This window comes from Sphaerodactylus townsendi, linkage group LG02 (genome assembly GCF_021028975.2).
Source record: "Sphaerodactylus townsendi isolate TG3544 linkage group LG02, MPM_Stown_v2.3, whole genome shotgun sequence".
Classification (NCBI taxonomy): domain Eukaryota; kingdom Metazoa; phylum Chordata; class Lepidosauria; order Squamata; family Sphaerodactylidae; genus Sphaerodactylus; species Sphaerodactylus townsendi.
In genome coordinates this window covers 835773-856867 of record NC_059426.1, presented here as the reverse complement: position 1 = coordinate 856867, position 21095 = coordinate 835773, and the positions used below count along the sequence as shown (strand labels likewise).

At 51.7% G+C, this 21095-nt stretch overlaps 1 protein-coding gene across 1 annotated transcript in view; it reads left to right on the top strand.

Moving 5' to 3' along the window:
- The first annotated feature begins 1811 nt into the window (after window positions 1–1811).
- The window catches only part of PLCL1 (phospholipase C like 1 (inactive)), a 207419-nt gene continuing 188135 nt past the window's right edge, over window positions 1812–21095 (top strand). Inside the window, exon 1 of the mRNA XM_048485250.1 lies at window positions 1812–2104. Within this exon, the coding sequence (XP_048341207.1) occupies window positions 1886–2104 (219 nt within the window). The 5' untranslated portion in view covers window positions 1812–1885. The remainder of the gene's footprint in view (window positions 2105–21095) is intronic.

Here is a 21095-nt window from a genome sequence, read left to right as displayed (position 1 = left end):
AAGATAATTGGGTAGAGCTGCTGCCTTTTGCTGAATATGCCTATAACAATGCGGTGTAGTACTCAGAAAACTCCCTTTGAGGTCGTTTCTGGCGGCTCCGCACCACCTTTTCCTTTGTTGGGCTCGGATCTGTTGCAGCCCCCTGAACTTGATCTTTGGATACAAAATATCGTCAAGGGATGGGACTCGATTTTGCTTGCTTTGTGTAAAGCCCAAAAGACTCAGAAAATGCAAGCAGATAAACATCGGATACCATTTCCTTTGCATGTAAATGACTGGGTGTATCTTTCCACCAAAAATCTAAGAGATGTTCACAAATACTCTAAGCTGGGGGAAAAATTTATTGGTCCTTTTCAAATTGTTCTGGTGATCAATGATGTAACTGCTAAGCTAGACTTGCCTAAATCCCTTAGCAACATTCATCCTGTTTTTCATTCCAGCTTGCTCAAACGGGCTCCAGATTTCGATGCCTGGCACGACCCCCTGGAACGGCCTCTTCCAGTTCTGATTGATGGACACAAACATTATGAAATTGATGCTATCGTGGATTCCCGTGTACATCGCAATCGCTTACAATATCTTGTTTCATGGGTGGGATTTCCTACGGGCCATGATCAGTAGGTATATGCTACGGATGTACACACCCCTGTTTTTGTTACTACTTTCTATAAGGCGTTTCTGTCAGGATGTGGTGAGTGTGTAGTTTGTCCTTGAGAGGTGGCTGTCGGCTGCTTCTGGCTTTCTGCCTGGGATGGAGATTTTTGCTTGTAGGTTTATCTTCACTTGCCTGTGGGAAACTGTGCTTTGTTTATTATGTATTGCTTTGAGTATTGGCTTTGTTTATTCTGGTTTGGCAGGAAGATGATGTGCCACTGTGTTAAGTCTACAACCGAAGGCCTGAGGCTCTCAGACCTCGCATTGCGTGTTTCTGACTATGATTGCCAGCACAATAAAGAACTGAAAACGGTTACTTTGGCCTGGACTTTGCTAGTTCGTTACATTATGTGAGGTCTCATCTTTTCAGTGTAACTTTCAAATTGTCCCCATTTTTGTTCTGTGACAGGGTGGGAAACGGCAAGCCCCAGAAGGCCGTGCTTCTGCGGCCGCGCACAGGGAAGGCTGCCGCACTGCCTTGCACCCCAGAAGGCAGTGCGGCAGCCTCCCAAAAATCGGGACAATTTGAAGAACCCGCGGGACGCGGGACAAATTGTTTAAAGGCGGGACTGTCCCGCCAAAAGCGGGACATCTGGTCAGCCTAGTATATAGGGGATACTCCACTGGTGGGTGCATTAAGGCAAAATGATATCAGCTTTCGCTGGATGGTGCCTGAGGGTCTCTCGTTCCAATGCAACACTATAAGTGCGTCAACATGGACAGTGTCTTCAGGCACCAGCAGAAACAAGAGAAATCTGAAATTATCTGAGATTTAGGTGGTGAGAACATATATTCAAATGTCTTGTAAAATACGTTCGTGGAACCTGAATGGCCCAAATAATCCCATTAAGAGGAAAAATGTGTCTCTCCAACTGGGAAAGGAAACACTGGATACTTGATGAAACACATTTATGACAAAAAGAGGAGACGCAGCCAGTGAATAAGCAGCGAGGCAGGCGGGGCCTCCCTCCCTCCCTCCCTCCCTCCTGCCGGCCGGGCGGGCGGGGCTTCCCCGGGAGTCTCCAGGGCCAGCCGGGAGCCGGGCGGGGCGGGGTCTGCGCGCCCCCCCCCGGCGCCTGGGATTGGCGGGGGGGCGTGGCGGGGGCGGGCCCGGGGCTGCCTTGCGCGCGCCTCCCTTGCTCGCCGCCGGGGCCGCCCGGCCGGAGGGACGCGGCTGCCGGCGCTTCTCCTGCTGCTGCTGCTGCTGCTGCTGCCGCCGCCGCCGCCGCCCATGGCGGGGAGCCGGGAGCCGCCGCCGCCGGTGCGCCTGGCCAGCCCGGAGGAGCAGGAGGAGCAGGAGGCGGCGGAGGCGGAGCCCGGGGGCGGCCGGAGGAGGGAGCGCCGCTGCGGGGTCTCGCTGCTGCCCGTTGCCGCCGCCGCCGCCGCGGACCCGGAGTCCAGCCTGCTGGAAGCCGCCCGGGCCGCCCCTCGGCGCAGCAGCATCATCAAGGTAAGAGCGGCGGGCGGGGTGGGGGGCTGGGGGGGCGCCTTCCAGACACGTGTTCCGAGGAGGACCGAGCGGCGCCCCCCCGCTCCTTCTGACCCCCTTTTCCTCGGGCGGGGCGCGCCTCCCCGTCCACACGTGCAGCGAGGAGAGCGGGCGCGGCGGAGGCTCCGCGGGGGGCGCCCTGGACGACCCTCAGGGGCCGCCTGGGATTGAAACCGGCCCCGGAGCCTCCCAGTGGGAGCTGCCCTGGGAAGGCAGGTGGTTTGGGGGCGGGGGCGAGCACGTGTCCTCCCTCCTCCTCCCGCTCCGTAGGTAGGTGGCCCCCTCCGTGCAAACACCAGCAGCAACCCACCCCCAGCACACTGGGCACTCTCTCGGGGCGGGGGGGGGGGAGGGGATTGAACACATCTCTGGCGCCCCCCCCCCCCCGTGTGTCCTGGTTGGGTCTCCTGAGCCCGCTGCTGCTTCTGGTGCGGAAAGATGCTCTTGCTCCAGGTGTTGGGAGCACCAGACCAAAATAGCACCATCCGCTTGCAAACAGTTGTGAAAGTGGATTGGAAGTGCCTTATTCTGCCTGGGCGGAAGGGACCTTTGCGGAGCAGGTCAAGGATCCATGTCTGAGTCAGCAGAGGAGCCCCCCCCCCCCCGTCTGGCTTCTGTAGGTCTCCTCTGGAAGTAACTTCCCCCCCCTTGGGACTCACTTGTGCCGACTCCCTCTCCATTGTGGGGGACACTGACAAGGCCTGTGCCCTGCTGGGCTTGGAAAAGGGTCGTGGCGGGTGCGCGTGAAGTGGCTTCTTCCTGCCTAGGATTCCCACTCCCCCACGTAAAGCCTGCTGGGTGCCCTCGCACGGGTCGCCCTCTGCACCCCCTTTGCTTTAGGAAACCCTGCAGGGTCACCACAAATCAGCACAGACCCAGCGGTGCTTTATGGTCCACTCTTGCTGTAGCAGCAGAGCCACTTCCTGTTCTACTCTGAGCCATAACCCCCCCCCCCCCCGCCCCCCGGTGAGATTCTTAACTAGCAAAACACTTTTATGTCGATCCAAATCTAGGGCTGAGAATTTCCGGTGGGTTGCTACGGTGAAAAGCAGCATATTCTCATTTTAAAAAATGCTGGGCAGAACAGAGAAGAAAAGAAATGAGGTGTGGAGCATCACAGGTTTGGTTCTGTGCCGGACACACTTTTTGGATTCTTGCTTGGTACCCAGTTTTCAGAGGGGAAGGAAAGGAGGGGTCAAGGCAGGATTATGCCAGAGAGAAATGTGTGAGGACATCCAGACGCTCTGGCTGCTTCCTCTCCGGTGGTTGTGAATCAGCTGTGGCCCTGAGCACCTGTGCAGGTGTGACCGGCTGGCCAGTCAAGCTATGCGCAAGACTGGTTTGAAAAGGAAGTCCTCAGCTGCATCCACTGAAAAACGGACTGTCAGCAGGGCCCCCAGACCGCCCTTTAATGCTCAGGAAGAAGAGAAAACATTCGTGTTTGACACTGTCACATACACACAGACACACGGATGGACGGAGGCAAGCACATTTTTCAGCCGGACGTCTGTCGGGTTACATGAAGAATTAACCGCCAGCGCACTTATGAAATTGTATCACAGGCTCAGCTTTGTAGGATATGTGTGTGACAGCTTTAGAAGAATGAATGGCAGTTTGAAAAATCTCCGAGTCCTTTAATTTTCTCTCATGTGTGAAGTAATGTGTGTGTTTAATTTCTGGTCATGTTCGTTGCCTACAGACTAGCTGGGAAACTGTGCTTTTTGGTGACGTGCGGCGGTCTCTGAAAAGCAAGAGAAGTTAGTTGTTGTGATTCTTGAAAAACAAAGTCTGTGAAAAGCAGAACTATTTGACACAGGGAGATTATCCAGCTACCGTATGCAAGGATTATGCTGGGTGGGTGGGCGGGGCTTGCAATGGACCCTTTATTTTGGATTGGTTTTAAATACAGATGAGCAGAACCCTGACAAATTGGTAGAGGTCTTTGGTGGGGAGGAGTACCTGTCTGTCGCTTCTCATTCCAGAGTGTCTCTTGCCACCCCTAAGAGTCTCTGTTGCTTCTGGGGAGATTTATTACAGCCAAGTTGGAAGTTGTCCCTCAAACTTCCCATATGTCTGGGGACAGTGTCAGAATTAAAATGTGGAGTAGTGACTCTTTGTGAAGTCCAGTGAGTAAGCGAGCCGAAGAAGATTGGGATGACATCTGATTTGATCCTCTGGTACAGCTTGGAGGAGATTTAGATTTCAGTTCTTTGGGCTGGGGCCCTTCTAAGTGGTGGAGGGGCAGAATAAGTGCCCCGAAAGACATTCTTAGTCCCGAGCTGCTCTGGGTGTGGATCGCTGTTCTGTCCCACAGGAACAAACTGATGGCTCCAGGGCTTTCCTGCAGAGTTAAGACGACAGGCCCAGAAGGGCCCTGCTGGATCTGACCAGTGGCCCATTTCGTCCCGCGTCCTGTCTCGCAGTGACCAGCCAGCTGTCGGGAGGCCATTGCCGGGGTGGGAAGCTTTCGGGGGAAGTGTTGCTTTTGGCTTTTGCAGGTGCTTATCAGCCTTCCGTCCTTGGAGTTCTGTGGTGAGGCTGCGCTCTCGGGCCGGACTCTGCCTGTGCTCTGGTTCGCGTGGGGGGTGGGGGTTGCTGCCACATATTATCAATAGTTTGGGGGCCTTCTGGCCAGAACTGTCTTTTGCTGTTACTCTTCTGTCATGAATGAGACGGCAGTGATAACATGTAGCAGGCTGGTGACATATATCTTGTAGGAAATACATTTGAGTTAGGAATGCATCTCAATCAACTCGATACAGCTGCCCTGACACTAAGGCCTTGGCCCAGTCTGACTGGGGTCTTCTTGGCCCCCGACTTCACAGTTTGTTCCTCTCCCCCAGTCCAGTCATAATGCTAAAGAAGGGCCAGTTTTTGTAATTAGTGTCTTGTTGCTTTATTTTATGAGACTCGTCGTTCACACAGGAAGCTGTCCCACCATTTACGCGTTTGCTGCCTGAGCGCAGCCGCCCCGTTCACGTGTTTTCATGGAGCCTGTCTTTGAAAGACGTTTGTGTCTCGAAGACAAATGAGATGTGGGATTGTTCTGCTCCTGCGTATTATTGAAGGCTTTCACAGCCGGAATCAGCTGGCTGTTGTGGTTTTTCCGGGTTGTCTTGGCTGTGATCTGGTAGTTTTTGCTCCTGGCATGTGTGGGTGAAATGTTAGGAACGCAAACTACCAGACTGCGGCCACACGGCCTGGAAAACCCACAGCTGTTCGTTCTGCTTCTGTTTGAGGCCTTTGCAGGGATTCCTCAGAATGAAGCCATAATGTCTGCCCTGGACCCTAGTTGCACGTTAGACACAGAATACTACTCGACTATCATCATCCGCATTGCGAGCGCTTTGCCTGCACAGTCTTGTACTTACACAGTTCTGTAAAGTAGTCCATTCTTATCATTTCTGCATTGAAAATGGGGGTGATGGTGGGCAGAGCTCAGAGGGGCTTCTGCTTTGTACCGAGGTCGTTTCAGAAGGTTGTGGCATCTGGAATAGATGCGGGTGAAAAGTTAGGAGCAAAAGGATGTCTGACTGGCATCAACACGCGCCGGGGTTTTTACTGTCCTGGCCCAGACCTGGTGGAACATGCTGCCCAACGGCATCCGGGCCTGCGGGGTCTGTCTCAGTTCCTCAAGGCCTGTAAAATGGATTTGTTCTGCCGGGCCTTCTCTGTTGGGCCAGCCGGACACCCCTTCAGATATCGTTTCTTGGTCCCCCCTGAGATGCGATGCGCACGCCTGCTCCCTTATATTGTTGTGCTGTTTTTAGTGCCATCTTGAAATGGTCATTTAACCAGTTTTAGACTGGTTTTTAGCATTTATGTTGTATTTATATTGTATTTCTGTTTATATTTGGTGATTTTATACTGTTTTTATTATATTTTTACTATGCATTCCCTGCAAAGCTGCCGTGAGTCCTTTCGGAGCGTGGGCGGGGCCTAAGTGTGATAGACAGACTAGCCAGCTAGCAGACCAGGGTCACACAGCCTGAAAAACCCTCAGCAGGCAGTTCATTCCTTTGCATTTGATGTACAAGTGAGCGGGGGGGGGGGGGGGTTGCCACCAATATAGCAGTCAGTCCAGGCCTTAATATCACCTAACCACATTGCTGTTTTTAACCAGCTTCCCTCATTCTGACCAAGCAACAAACAGCCCGTGCTGTTGGGGGGGTTCATTTTTGGCGGGGGGGGGGGAGGGTAGAGCACCTGGCACCCTTTGTGTCGGCTGCAGGATCATTGCAACAACTGGGCCGAGGGGGCGGCTTGTGAGCTGTAGGCATCCTGTTTTGTGTCGGGAGCTTGTCTGGAGAAGGGATGCAAATTAGGGCTCTCCCTCCAGCTGTTTTGGCTTCCAGGAGCCTGCATTTGATGTGTTGACATCTTGCCCTTTCAAAGCTCGTTGATAAAAGAGCATTTAATGCAGGGGTGGGCAACTTTGGCCCTCCAGATGTTCGTGGACTACAATTCCCATCAGCCCCTGCCAGCATGGCCAATTGGCTATTCTGGCAGGGGCTGATGGGAATTGTAGTCCATTTTTAATGCTTAATTTTTTTCAGCTTGTGCTTGTCGCAGATTGTAGTGAAGCCTTTAGTGCTCTTCAGAAGGGCACCGTGAGTGTTCCAGAAAGCTTGGCTTGGCATTGGGGTTCTCTTATTTTTATGAAGGCTGCAAGTGAACAAACTCTGCAGGACTGGCTCTGTGTGACTCTGAATGCGAATTCTACCGCCTGAACTACGGCAGAGCCCCCTTTCCTTTTTGCACCTTGCATAACATTTGAAGGATGCAAACTGTCAGCTGGGCAGCCCAATCCGGATGTGGAGGGTGCAAGTCACCTTTGGAGCTGGGCAGCCTTGCGTTGACTTGGGTGCCCACCTCGCCAGCAAAAGTGGCACATGGAGGGGCAGGCAACTGGGAGCCGTGTGGTTCTGTGGTGCCCAAACCCAGAAACGGCTGCCATGTCCCAGCCCTGCCTGCGTATGACGATACTCTGGTGTGGCTGGGAGCATGATGAGGCATTCCTGGGGGTGGAGCCGGCCTTAGTTGGCTTCCACCAGCCTTTCCACCTGGCACACTGCCACTGGAGGAGCTGGACTTATGCCACCTTTTCAATACTATGGGGGATTCTCCGGCTACCAGGGTTTTTTTTCTCTGTGTGCAGCCTGAACCCTGTTTGGTGGTGGTGCAGCAGCAGTGCCGTCCAGAGGCGAAGGGCCCATGGGGACATCTGGGGACAAATGTCCCAGGCAGAGCCCGTGGAGTCACTTGGGGGGCAAAAAATCCCCCCCCCCGCTAGTGCCTGCGCTCGCCCAAGCGGGCCTTGAGTCGTGTTGCCCAAGCGGGCCTTGAGTCGGCCAGCCTGGTGGGCGTGCTGGGGCTGCCGCAAGAGGGGCAAGGAAGCAGAGGGGGCAGGTGCAGGACCTGGAGGCTGGAAACCATGAGAACAGCAGCCAGGGAGAGGCTGCAGCCGAGGGAGCCTCTCCTTTGCGCACCAGCCCCGGTGCTTACGAGCGAGGCACACCTTTGCACGGGGGGAGCCTGCCCCGGAGGACTGAGTCCAGGAACCGAGAGCTGCCCTGCTGCCACCAGACCCGAACCCTGCACTGAGGGACAGAGGCAACTGGTAAGCAGGCTGGCTGGGTCAGGCGCCGGGGGCGGGGGGGCTTGGCTTTCCTGGGGCTGCTCTGCCGCTGCTGCTGCTGCTGCACACGCAGAGCCTGTGGCAGAACCTGCCACTCCAGGCAAGCGAGGCCCGACAACGCGGCGCCTCTGCTGCCCCTGGCAGGGGGAGGATGCACTGGGAGGGCACCCTGCCTCTGCTGCCTTCCTGCCTGGCGCTTCTTCGGGCTCTCCAGCCTTCTGTCTGGAACTGAGTGTGGGCAACGCTGAGGGCGCGGGGGAAAGAGCTCTGCGCCTGTCCCTTTGCCAGCCTGGACCCCAGAACCGGATCCAGGGCTCAACTCAGGAACTGAGGTTCAGACGAGAAGGTTGGCGATTCAGCTGCAGGGAGGGGCCTCTCAACCTCTGTCCCCACAATGGAGCCGCTGGACTCGGAAGCCATCGCAGCGGAGCGGACAGTTGATCCTTCTCTCCCACCCCATCGGATTCGGTTTGTTCTGCTCGTTCTCGTGCCAAATCTGTTGCAGCAGGAAACAAGCGCCCCCCCGCCCTGCCCTGTTTTTAGCAGAGTTGGCGTTTTGTTGAATGAATCTGGGGTTGATACGGGAATCTGCATAAACAGAAGCCTCGAGCTGGGCTCCCAGCACCCGCCCTCCAGCCTCACCTGCATCGGCTTCTCGGCATGTTTGCCTTTTGTGTGTGTGTTTGTTTAGGTCAAGCTGGTAAGACAAGCCCAGGCAGTATTAATATATAGATCGCCACAGGAAACCTCCAGGGTCTCTTCCCTCTGGGACATAATGAAAGGGAGCATCAGTTGCTTCAGCGGACTCCCTTCCACCGTTCTCCCAGGAGGGGATTGGAAAAACTGAAAAGGCTGTCAAGTCGGGGACCGAGCCCCTGACTCTCCCCGTGCACCCCCACTGTGGTCCCTTCCCGGGCTGCAGGCGTGCGGAAATGTCCAAAAGAACTCTGAGAAAGAAAAAAGTGACGGTTGTTTAGCTTGTGGCAGAGGGGTCGTAATTATGCGTGATGGCAGGAGTCGACTGGAATTCTTGAAAATGAGATCTCTGTTGGAGACTGCCTGTCGGGGCGACCAGTCCGTGTGGGTGAGCTGAACCCCTGTCTTCATCTCCAACTGGGAGAACCTCAGGATGAAGAAGTCTTGTTGAAGTAGCGCAGGCCTGGCTGGCTGGCAAACTTTGGAGAGCCCCAGAGGAAACTTTTTTCAAGCAAGCACCTATCCCTGAATAATTGGAAAAGAAATAGCCCAGACGGATTAGTATTTGTAGATTCAACTGGTTCTAGTGGGTTTCCCGGGCTGTGACATGGCCGTGGTCTGGTAGATCTTGTTCCTAACGTTTCACCTGCATCTGTGGCTGGCATCTTCAGAGGTGTGTGTTACACTGTGCATAACAGATTATTATTATTATTATTATTATTATTATTATTATTATTATTATTATTATTATTATTATTATTATTATTATTATTTTATTGAACTTATAGGCCGCCTTATCCCTGGGGGGGATACACCTCTGAAGTTGCTGGTCACAGATGCAGGTGAAACATTAGGAACAAGATCTACCAGACCACGGCCACACAGCCCAGAAAACCCACAAGAATCATGAGGATCTGTTTAAAATCATCTGGATCTGGCTTTTACCCAGATTTGTGAGTTGGGGCATGTTCTATAATGTGATGGTGACTTTGAGATGACCTAGTGCAAGAAAACTCTGTTTGGTCGTGGTGAGGGAGGGCGGCCACCCATATATGCTGGGGCGGGGACGCGCAAAACTCAGATTTTGCCCCGGGCTCCCATTTCCCTCGCTACGCCTCTGGTGTCGTCTCTGGCTTCCTGAAGCTCTGGGTTGGGTTGTGAAGAGCCATTCAAGGTTCCCGCTGGCTCTCTGATTCTCTGTTTTTGGCTCCTTGTTGTTCTTGTCCCACAGTATCTTGGTTTGCATGTTCAGAGGCCTCAGTCTGAATCCCTCAGGCTCAATTCAAGGGGAGGCCCAGAGGGCGTCTGCTTGGCTGGTGTGAAACGGGGGGGCTGCTCTGGAGGAACCACAGGTATGATGGTGTAGGTTTCTCCCAGCTTCTGAGCGGGTAGTTTCCTTGGTTTGCTTTGCCAAGACACAGAGGTGCATGGGGGGGGCAGGGAGGAGTGGCGCCCAGGGACAACTCCTTTTCTGGGCGCCCCCCGCCCGGGGGTGTGGCTTGGGGCGCTGAGTTCTGCCTCTGCACAGGCTGGCTTTTGAAAGCCGTCCTGCAGGGAAGCGGGAGCGGGGCTCAGTACCCCTGAGCCATGCCCCCAAGTGCGCGGTCTTGGCAGTGTGCAGCTGGGGCGCATGCCTTTTGTCATGTGAACGAAGGGCGCATGCATGCTGTCACATGACCGAAAGGCATGCACCTGGGGACATGGGTGACCCCTAGGGCAGCACGCCACTGCCAGGACTTCTGGTGAGGTATAAAGCATCTTTTCGGGGCGGAGGTATTTGGTTTTCAATCTGTAATTTATTATCTGTCAGCCATTTTTGGCAGGAAGAAGTCTGGAGTGTGTTTTTTAAAAATGTGTAGCCTGATTTCATCAGGACTTGGAAGCCAAGCAGGGTCGGCTCTGATGAGAACTTGGAAGGGAGACCCCCCCCCCCCAGATGTTGAGGGCTGCTACACAGAGACAGATTTCGAATTTCTCTTGCCTTGAAAATCCTACAGAGTCACTCTAAGTCAACTATGATTTGACAGCACATTCCACAACCACTGTGGTTTCTCATAGATTTGGGTTGCGGGGGAACAGACAGACGGACAGCCTAGCTAGAAACTGAACATGGCCGGCCATCTACATGTTGATATCGCCCCTCTGTGCCTGTCTTCTAACTTCCTGTATAATATTTCTACCTGGCTGTTGCTTTGCTGATTCAACCGTAGCAGGTCCAAGACTTCTGGTGTAGCCAGATTCCATTCCGCCTGGTGATGTTGATGTTTTGTAATCTCATGGGATGTTGCTGGAATCTGGAGATGTTGTGGATTTCCCTCCCCTGCGTCATTCTCTTCTCCTGCTTCATGCCTTCCTCCAAACATCAAAACCCTCTTATAAAAGCAAAGCTGCTGTGACGAAAGAGATGCTGCAGATGATTCGTCAGTGCCAATGTTGACTTCCAGTGGCAAAAGTTGCCACGTTTGGGAGGGGGGAATTCTCTGGGAGCGCTTTCACTTACGCAGGTGCCTGATTACCTCCTAGTTCTGCCTTGGGGTTTGCGGCTGGGAAGAGCCTCCAGGCTGGACACTACTGACTCTGTTGTTCCCGTGTGGGGGAGGGGATCGTGCTATCAACTTTTCTGGGGCGCTTTTGCCAGAACTGTCTTTCTACTTGTCCCTGATGTTTAGCCTGCATCTGTAGCTGGCATCTTCAGAGGTGTAGCACAGAGGGAAGTCTGTTACACACTCACTGTGTCCAGAATCCGGCAGTGAAAGCCTTCGACAATACATTGTCTTTCTACTGTTCCTGACCTGCCTTCAATAAAATCCTTTGAACCTCAAGCGTTTTATTGCCTGCACGGGGATTGACACCGCATGACCCATAGCTCATTGACACAAATGCAGTGGAGTGTTTTGATATGCTGTTCTTAATAAACTCTTTCAGTGCTCTTCTGTTTGAAGTGGGGTCTAAGGCAAATGCTTCCAGGTGCCGCATGTCACTTGCAGAAGGGCGCGTGCATCCAATTTCCTCCAGAAAAGCCCCAATGCATGGGCCAGTGGGAGGCGTGTTGGAATGAAAAGGCATGTGATATTTTGTTCAGAATTGTTGTATTGTGGAAGGAACGGTATTGGCAGAGTGTTCTTTCCTTCTAATTCTCTGCCTAGTAGACTGCAAGAGTGTTAACAAAATGCTTAATGCGATTCACTGCCGAGGGAGGTCTGCAGCGTTTTAAGTGAAAAGCAATAAAGGGAAATTTCTGTTCTGCTTGCCTGGAGTCTAATATTATTCCAAGGTGTTCCCACAGCATATAATAGCATAAGGGTGCCAGATGATGGTACTTTGGACAGTACTACAATATCCTGGAGAAACAGTGGTGCTGGGCTGTGAGTGCTCGGGCGTTTGTGCCTGGATTTGATTCATGTGTCCCTGCTTTGGCTCTTCAGCTGGCGCATTGAATTCTACTCTGTCTCACCTAGTTTGAAGATGGGCCGTAATCTTGCCTTCCCTTCCTTTTGACCCTCAGCTGTGCCTGGTTTCTCTTACAGATGTCTGAAGATTGCGGGTCACTTCCTTCGGCTGTCTCGTGAGCATCTGCATTGAAGAGACACTCGATCCTCCTCTGCTTTTGCTCGCATGAAAAATATGTCAACTGGTAGAAATATTGTGATGCAGCGTTTCCTGGGACTGTACCGTTGATGGTGTTGATTTATTTACCTGGGGATTTGAATGCTGCTCTTTCCATCTGAATTTCCCTGCCTGGGGAAAATGGGCCGCCCCCTTCGGTTGCACTACTGGGATGAGGTCTGGGGTGCAGATAGACTCCGGTTAGTTGTTTTGAACAGTACGGCACAATGGCCAGGAACGCCTTCAGTCAGTTGCATCTGGTCCATCTCCTTTTAGAAATTAATCTGATACTAGGACTGCCAACCTCTAGCTGGGGCCTGGAGATCCCCAGAAATCACCACCACCCCCAGATGGGAGGGGTCAGCTCCCCTAGTGGGAGTGGCGCCGTCAGAGAGTGGCATGATACCCCGTTGAGGCCTTTGCCCTCCCGAGGCTGCACCTGGAAGTGGGATCTGCAGGAGGTTCCCAGCCGGGAGTTGGCCACCCGAGCTGACGTGACCCTGCTGATTCATGCCTCTGTATCCTCGTGTTTGCTTTACTGTAATGGATGCTCTAAAATGTAGCAGCCTATTGGCAGAGGCTAGCCTATGGGAACAGATCCTGCACATTTTGAAAGGGCTGAATTGGCTGCTGGTTCATGTATGAATTAAAATTCCGGGTGCCGAAGGTGAGGTCCTCCAAGGCCTGGGGCCCAGATACCTGAAGGCTCATTTCCTTCGCTGTGTCCCCCGTGCTGGCAGTCCCCCTTGGACAGTGGCTTGCCTGGCAACAGCCGCAGCCCGGACCTCTTCCACTGCAGCTCCCGGTCTCAGTATGGACTTCCTGAAGAAGTCAGTGGAGTCCTTTGCTGGAAGATCTTCAGGTGGCCACGCAAGGCCTGCTTGATTGCCAAGGTTTTTTGCGGGGTTCTAAAGAGCTGTGAGGGTTTTTTGTCACAAGAGATTCCTTCCGGATGCAGTAGTCTTTACATTTTTTTATCTTGTGAAGATGCCTTCTAGCTTGATCTTGATGGACAGCTTGCGGCTGCAGAGAACTTTGAAGGAATGGTTCTTAATGGAAGTATCTCAGTGATACTTGACAACTTACAGAAGAAGCCAATTCTGTGCTGTGAGGAGGAAATGAGTGGAGGTTTTTGGTACCCATTAGGTACTTTCCGGTTCTGTTCTGACCTCCAGCTTCTTCTGGTCTCTCCAAGAGCTTATTTACATATTGTTCAAATGGTCACTGTGTGGGGTCTGGGCTTCAGGAGCTGGTGAGGTCTGGGACAGATTGGGTCAGGAGTTGGCTCTAGTGGACAAGGATTGTGGCCCTGCAAACTGGCTCACCCAGTAAAGCTGCCTTTTCAGGCTCCAGTTTAAGTGAGTTGGGATGTAGTTGAGCCCAGCTACGTTGCCAACCGGTGCCTAAGCACCTGGAACCACTCTGCATACCAGCCAGGGCCCTGCCCTGCTCTGCCCTGCCCTGCCCTGGTTATACATGGAAGCAGCTCGGCCAGCCTGGTGCAGTGGTTAAGAGCAGCGGACTCTACAATATGGAGAACTGGATTCGCTTCCCTGCTCCTCCACATGAAGCCCAGTTAGGCCAGTCACAGTTCTCTCAGAACTCTCTCAGCCCCACCTGCCTCACAAGGTGTCTGTTGTGGGGAGAGGAAGGGAAGGAATTTGTAAGTCACCTTGAGACGCCTTAGGGTTGATAAAGCATCCCACCACTGATGCATCACAGTGATGGCGAACCTTTTGAGACCGGGTGCCCAAACTGCAGCCCAAACTCCACTTATTTATCACAAAGTGCCAACACAGCAATTTAACCTGAATGCTTAGGTTTTAGTTTAGAAAAAAACGGTTGGCTCCGAGGTGTGCGTTACTCAGGAGTAAGCTTGGTGGTAGTCGGTGGCTTTGCTTTGAAGCAACTGTTCAACTCTTCCAATGGGTGAATTACAACCCTAGCAGGGTTTACTCAGAAGCAAGCCCCATTGCTAGCAACCGAGCTTACTCCCAGGTAAAGGATTGCACTTTTGTTCTTCGCATAAAAATCAGTGGGGTTTAACAGCGCTTAACAGGGTTGCCTACACTGCTTCCCCAAAACTAGGTCTTAGGTTCAATGCTAATAATCAAGCAAAGCGGCCCAGACCAGCCTAGATGTGTGTGCGGGACACTCTGTTTGCGCATGCCCACAGAGAAGGCTCTGAGTGCCACCTCTGGCACCCGTGCCATAGGTTCGCCACCACTGTTCTAAGAAGACTCTAAGCAACTGGCCCAAAGTCACACACTGAGCTTAATGGTTCCGTGAAGGTTTGAACCCAGACCTTTCCAGTCAAGCTCCGACATTCTGACCACACAATGAGTCACTGGTCAGGGAGCCCCAGCTGACCCACTCCTAGAAGAACGTGGTGGAGGAGAGCAAAGGGGCATCTCTCTTCCCTCCACCATGGAAAGGACTTCAAAATGAGGCTTATGGAACCAGCCTACTTCCAAGTCACATGACACACTAGTTCCAAGAAGCCAAGTAATCCGGACTCCCAAAACAGGAACCATGTTGGTCTCTGTTTTGCAGACTGCACGTTTCGCAGAGAGTGTGTGAAAGGGCGTGGCAATTTTGGTTAGAGTGTCAGATAGGACCTGGGAGGACACAGGTTCGAACCACCCATTTAGTTTAGATTACCTTGACAAGTCTGTGAGGATAACATGGAGCAGGGGAAATGATATGAAAAACCATTCTGGGTCACAACCAGGAGGAAAAGTGGGGTACAGATTTAAAGAAAGGCGAGAGACAAAGACCGATGGAGGGGGTTGGGCAGCTTTTCTTGGCCATCCTGTTGCACATCCCCAACCGTGGACAATAATTCCAGAAAGAAAAGGGCCAGGGAGAAAGCGGTCAGATATCACAAGGCCCTGGGAATACCAAAAACCCAGCAATCCCAACTCATGAGGTTAAACAATATCAACTGTGGAGGACAGAAAGTTATTTCTGGCCTCTGACTTCACCTTCGTAAGATCTCGATCAGGTCTGCTTCCAACCTCATAGAGAAAAGAAAGGCTTTCCCCTGACCCCGTATCAGTCAACTAATCTGGGGTTCAGGATACGCATACAAAGATGCTGCATCAAATACTGATTCTTAGCATCTTTCCGTGAAAATTCTTCCACCTTCCCTCCCTGCCAAAAAGAAGGCACAAGCACTCCAGTTTCAGAAGAAGTCAAGTTCAATTCTGCACCAGTTTCAATTCTGCAAGCGTGGCCCTTCCAGCTATATTTATCTCGATTCTGATTAGGGTGCCAACATTCCATTAACTTCACTAAGTGGGATTCTGATTAGAGAGCCAAAATCCCACATGCTGAGATGATGTGCAGGCAGGCACTGTGGGCACAGCTGTGGACCATGGAGCTTCTAGCAGAGGGTCACGGTCATTCAGGTATTTCCAAATTTCTTGCATTTGTAACGTCTGAAGACCAGCATAGGGCTCTGGGCCTTGGCAGTCCTACCCCCATACCCAGGAGACGCAGTCTGTGACCCTCAGTGGCGTAACTAGGCAAACTGGAGCCTGGGCAAAACCTGAGTTTGATGCCCCCCAGGCGCATGCCCTGTGCAACGCGCACCCCCCTCGGCCCCCTTGTAACTGTGCCCAGTGGCGTATTTAGGCAAACTGGAGTTTGGCGCCCCCCATGGGCAGCCGCCCTCCCCCACTGTGACCGAACAATGATTTTTTACACCAGGTCGTTTCAGAGTCACCATCACATTATAGAACATGCCCCAATTCACAAATCTGAACACAGCAACGGGCCATGCCACACAGCAGAAATAATTTTTGGAAAATTATCAGTTCAAAATGTTTTATTACTGCTATGGAAACATTTTATGGTGTTGTATCCAGTCCCCCCAATTGGTGGAAACAGCATCACTTTCAATGTTATTTAAACTGGGGACCCCAGAATCTCGCTTTAAGGTGGATTTAAAAGGAGAATCTGGGCTCCCTCGTTTAAACAAGTGATGCTGGAATCCACCCCACAAACAGCATCATTTTCAATGGTGTTTAAACTAGGGAGCCCAGATTCTCCTTTTAAATCCACCTTAAAGGAAGAATCTGGGCTTCCCAGTTTAAACAACATTGAAAGTGATGCTATTTTGGGGTTGATTCTCCCCCACCCTGAAACAGCATCACTTTCAATATTTAAACTGGGGACCTTTAAATCCATGCCAAGGGGGGGGGGTTAAAAGGAAAATCTGGGGAAATTTGGGGGGTGACTGCTGTCAGGGGTGTAATTTGTTAAGCTAGCAGCACCAAACTTTCAGGGTATCTTTAGGAGACTCTCCTAATGATACCACCCGGGTTTGGTGAAGTTTGGTTCACGGGGTCCAAAGTTATGGACCCTCAAATGTGTATCCCCATCTCCTATTAGCTCCCATTGGAAACATTGGAAACTCTTTGGTGTCCAAAGAGTTCGTATATACCCAATGTTGTTCTTTTGTAGCGTGAAAACAACATTGGGTGTATATGAACTCTTTGGACACCAAATGTAAATTGCCTTGCAAGTGGATTGCTTCTCATGAATTGAAAAGAGCTGACTCCAACTCGTTTACAGGACAAAGCAGGTCCTTTTGTCACTCCCATGGGAGTATAAATAAATAAGTTGATTAGTTGATTATAATTGGATAAGTACTGGTGTATATTGTACAAATTATGTATTGTTTATGATGAATGGGAATATAAAATAGCCCCAGTGGCGTTTGGATTGCAACGTGATTTGTCGTAGTTTGAGACTCTCCAGGGGGTCAGGAGGTAAATCTTTCCAATCACCTGATCCTTTCAACTGGGGATGCCAGGGATTGAACCGGGGTCTTTCTGCAGGCCGATCAGACACTCTGTCACTCAGCCATGGCCCCTCCCCCATGTGATTTAATACACTAGCTTAGCTGCTGTATTGTACTGGTAATTTGAAGCAAGTCTTTTAGACATACACACACACAAACAAAATGAAGACGTAGCTGCAGAAGCATTCTAGCAAGCATCAGTTTAACTTATCGTTGAGGGAAAAAGCATGCATAATTTGCATAAATGGTGCATCATTTACATCCTGGGCAGGTTTATGCAAATGAAATACATTCTGGAAGGGGACATTTGTTGCATGTCTGCTCTGTTCTGCAAGGTCGGCGTTGCCCAACCGCCAGCCTTCGATCTACATTTAGCCATTAATTGCTCTGCTGGACCATAATAGTTTCTGTGCGGTAGTACATAATGTGCTAAACCACAAATCAGAGGCTAAGTTAATTCAGTCTCTAATGGGAAGAAAAACCAATTTGCTTTGCATAAAGAAAAAGCTGCAAGCGACCCTTTTGAAAACAGTCAAGAGGCACACTGATGCATTGCGAAAAGCGACATTTTAAACAGACACGCATGATCCATACGAAATGATTGTATAACTACAATTGCAACAGAACACTGCAAAGCATTTATGTTCATCTGTCTAAGATGGGGGCGGCGGCAAAGTGATTGGTTATGAGGGCCGGATATGACATAAATGTGACTTGGGCAGGGTGGGCCCTGGGGGGGGAGGGGTGACTGCCTTGGCTGCTGAAGCCCCAGCAGGTTTACCAGCTGGAGCGGCTACTTCAAATTGTGAGTCCACAGTGAGGAACTGCACTGAAGGGGGGGGCTGGTTGCGGGGGGGGGGGTGGTGGTTCCTGCCACAGCTGGTGAGCTCACTGCAGTCGTAGGAGCCCAGAACAGCACTAGAGGTGGGAAGACAGAAATCTGTGCTGGAAAGGGGCATAAGTCGCAACCTATCCAATTGGATACCACCATACGTTTTGGCACCCTCATGCCTGATCTTCTCAAATGTTGGAAACTTAGCAGAGTTTGCCCTGGTTAGAACTTGGATAGGAGACCACTAAAGAAACCCAGGGTTGCTATGCATAGGCAGGTGATGGCAAACCACCTCTAAACATCTCTTACCATGGGAAACTCCCAACGGGTCAGCTGCAAGTTGAGAGCACTTTCCAGCACCTCCATGGAGAACACGGGTGGATTTTACCATCAGTGGAACAGCTGGGCCTTCTCTGCAGGTGATTCTTATAAATAACCATTGCGTTCACATCCTACATGTGAGCTCCCAAAGGCACCTGGTGGGCCACTGTGAGTAGCAGAGAGCTGGACTAGATGGACTTTGGTCTGATCCAGCTGGCTTGTTCTTATGTTCTTCTTATGTTCTTATGTTCTTATAACCAGACAAATAAGTTATGAGCAGAGCAGTGGGTGTGGAGACTGTTGTCATCCCCGCAGGGTCGTCGCTAAGGAATAGGCGAGACGCGGAGGAGGTTTCATCTGGTGGAGAGCGTCAGCAACAGGAAGCGCGGGATTTCGTGATCCTGACAACTCTCCCTGTGCTGGTCTCTGGCACCTTTTATTAGGGTTTCATTGTGGGCTTGTAAAGGAGGTGGGTAGGGAGATGAGCGGGAGACCGGGAGAACCTGGAGATCATCATGTTATGCATGATCTCCTGCCTGGCTCTACGTGCTTGGAGAGAAGAGCGTAAGCTGTCTGAGCCTAATCCTCACCTGGGGGCAAGACCATTGTCCCTGGCGCCCGGTGACTGGAGCCAGACAGTTCATGACCCGTGGACTCATTGGGGGATGAGGGAGTGCCAGAGGTGCGGTCGCGGTTTCCAGCAAGGCCGTGAGGTCCGTTGGCGTCCCAACGTTTCACTCTTACCACGGTGCTGCTGGGTCAGCAGTGCATTACTACATACATCTCCCTTTGGCAGTTTTTTAGAAAAGGGGAATCCACGAAAATGCTTTACAAGAGGCGATTTAAAGGACGGCTTGTCTCCTCCCACCGTCTGGTCAAGCTGACCAAGCTGCTTGTGTAACATTAGAACTTAACAACGGGGTAAGGGAAATTGAGGGAATTTTTACAATAATGCTACAGGCAATATTAGGACACGATTGAACTAAACAAGATCCCATAACGAGGCACACAATTAAACCAATGCAGAGCTGCACAATAGCACTCAACCATCCTCCTCCGCAGCCAGCTCCAGAGGGCTGACCACCAATGGGGCAAACATCACACTTCAGATTAGATACAACTTCTTGCAGCTCCACGACTTTCATGGAATCAATTGGGAATTACTACGAAAGATTAAAACAACACATATTAAGTACATTCTCACAACCCAGGTGATGTAATAACAATAAGTAATCAATAAGCTGTACTCCATTGTCTCTAGGGTCACTTGATCGAAAGTTCCTGCTGCCTGGAGGCCAGGAGCGCCCAGGAGTAATGGAGAGGTAGAATTGATAGGGCTTCGCAGGCACAGGCCAGCCCGGCCAATAGTCTTGGTGCGCAGGTGGAACAAGTCCAAATTCCCACAAGGAAGGCAAGTTATGAGGGAGACAGGTCCGCTTTGAGAGGGCGGCAATCGCTGGGCTGCTCGGCTGGTGGGAGGGATCGAGAAAGGCAGAGATGAGCGGGCGGCGAAGGGCGATCCGCTCCTGGGGTGGAGCCTGGGGTAGCAGAGAGTCCCGACAGACAGACAGGCGGAAATGCAGCAATAACAAATAACATAAACTTCAAAAAATTATTAGGGCATGCAATAAATCTCAAACAATAAAACACATGGCTAAACGATATTGATAGGCTGGGATGATGTATGGAAGGAAGGCAAACCCGCGGTTTAGCATATAATTGTCCAATGCATGGCTCTTGCTGTTTGACCGCCACCAAAAGCTACAGCCGATGGCATGCTAGGAGTCCATGGATTTCTCAAGATGAGGGAGGAAGCTACCGATAGCTCCTTAGCATTGCAGGTTCAGTGATTCTCTACCTAGCAAGGTTGTGAGAGAAGGCGTGTTCCAACAATATCTGCCAAGGCTGACTGAGAACAGCTGGAGAGAGTTCCAAGGGTTAATCTTATCAGGAATGTCCCTATTGCAACTCCAAGCTTCAGCCAGGGGGCTGACAGAGAGGGAGAGAGAGAATACGATTGTAGATGAGGAGCAGCAACACGCTGCATCAACCTCTGAGCTACAGCTGGTCTAGGCTGCCGCTCCCCAGGGGTGACACAGCGGGGCTGTGATCCCAGTGGAAGAATGGGTGTGTGCGCTGGCTCCAGAGAGAGTCCCCCCCACCCCAGCCCAGGCTGGGGGGGCAATCCCGGGCCCCTCCACAGAGGCGGCGGGTCGATCCTCCAGGGAGGCCCCGCTCCATCTCGGGATGGGGGGCTGGTCTGGTATGGCCCGAGCTGACCCCTGTGGGCTGAAGAGAAAAAGACAAGCAACGCCCCCCTCTAGGGGGGTTTCTATGCGTGTTGGCTGAGTTGAGTCGCTTATAGATTTACAGTGGAAGCTCTCGAGGAGTTCCGAGTGGGCAATGGGCAATTTTTGATAGAGAATAGGAGAAGAGTACTTTGGATATGGTCTGCTGGATGAGACCCCTTGTAGTTGGGTCCAATATAGGGGGGGGGAACTACTCCCCTTCTTTCTGCTCTGTTTTGGCCAAGCTTCAGCAGTTTTAGTTGGCTCCATTCCGACAACGATCACTGGGTAACATTCAAAGGCTGCTAAGAGATACAAGGCAGGGAATTCGTCCGAGGCTATTTAGGAGAAGGGAGGTCATATCCATATTCTGATGTTTGTTTGTAAAACAATCCCAATCACCGCCTAAGGTGTGGGTTTTGCAAAACAGCAGACTCTGAATAACGCCACCATAGTCATATCGTAATACAGCATCTATAGGAAAGATATAGAGAAGATGCAAAGAAAATGTTCCTGGGTTTGAGGCTTGATCACAGGAGTAAATTGAGGGGTTTGCAAAAAAACCCTTTATCCAGATCCCTAGATCTAGAGGTAAGTCGGGGCAGCCCATTAGAAAGAGGGAGGTGTGCAGAAAGGAAGGCGGGGGGGTAGGGGAAGGGTTTGGAAGTCAGCTCTCTACCTTCCCCTTCCGTAGGGACCCCTTTGGCCTGTTTGAGCTGCGCTTCCTACCTTCACAGCCGAGGCTGTGTAAGATAGGTGTGGCT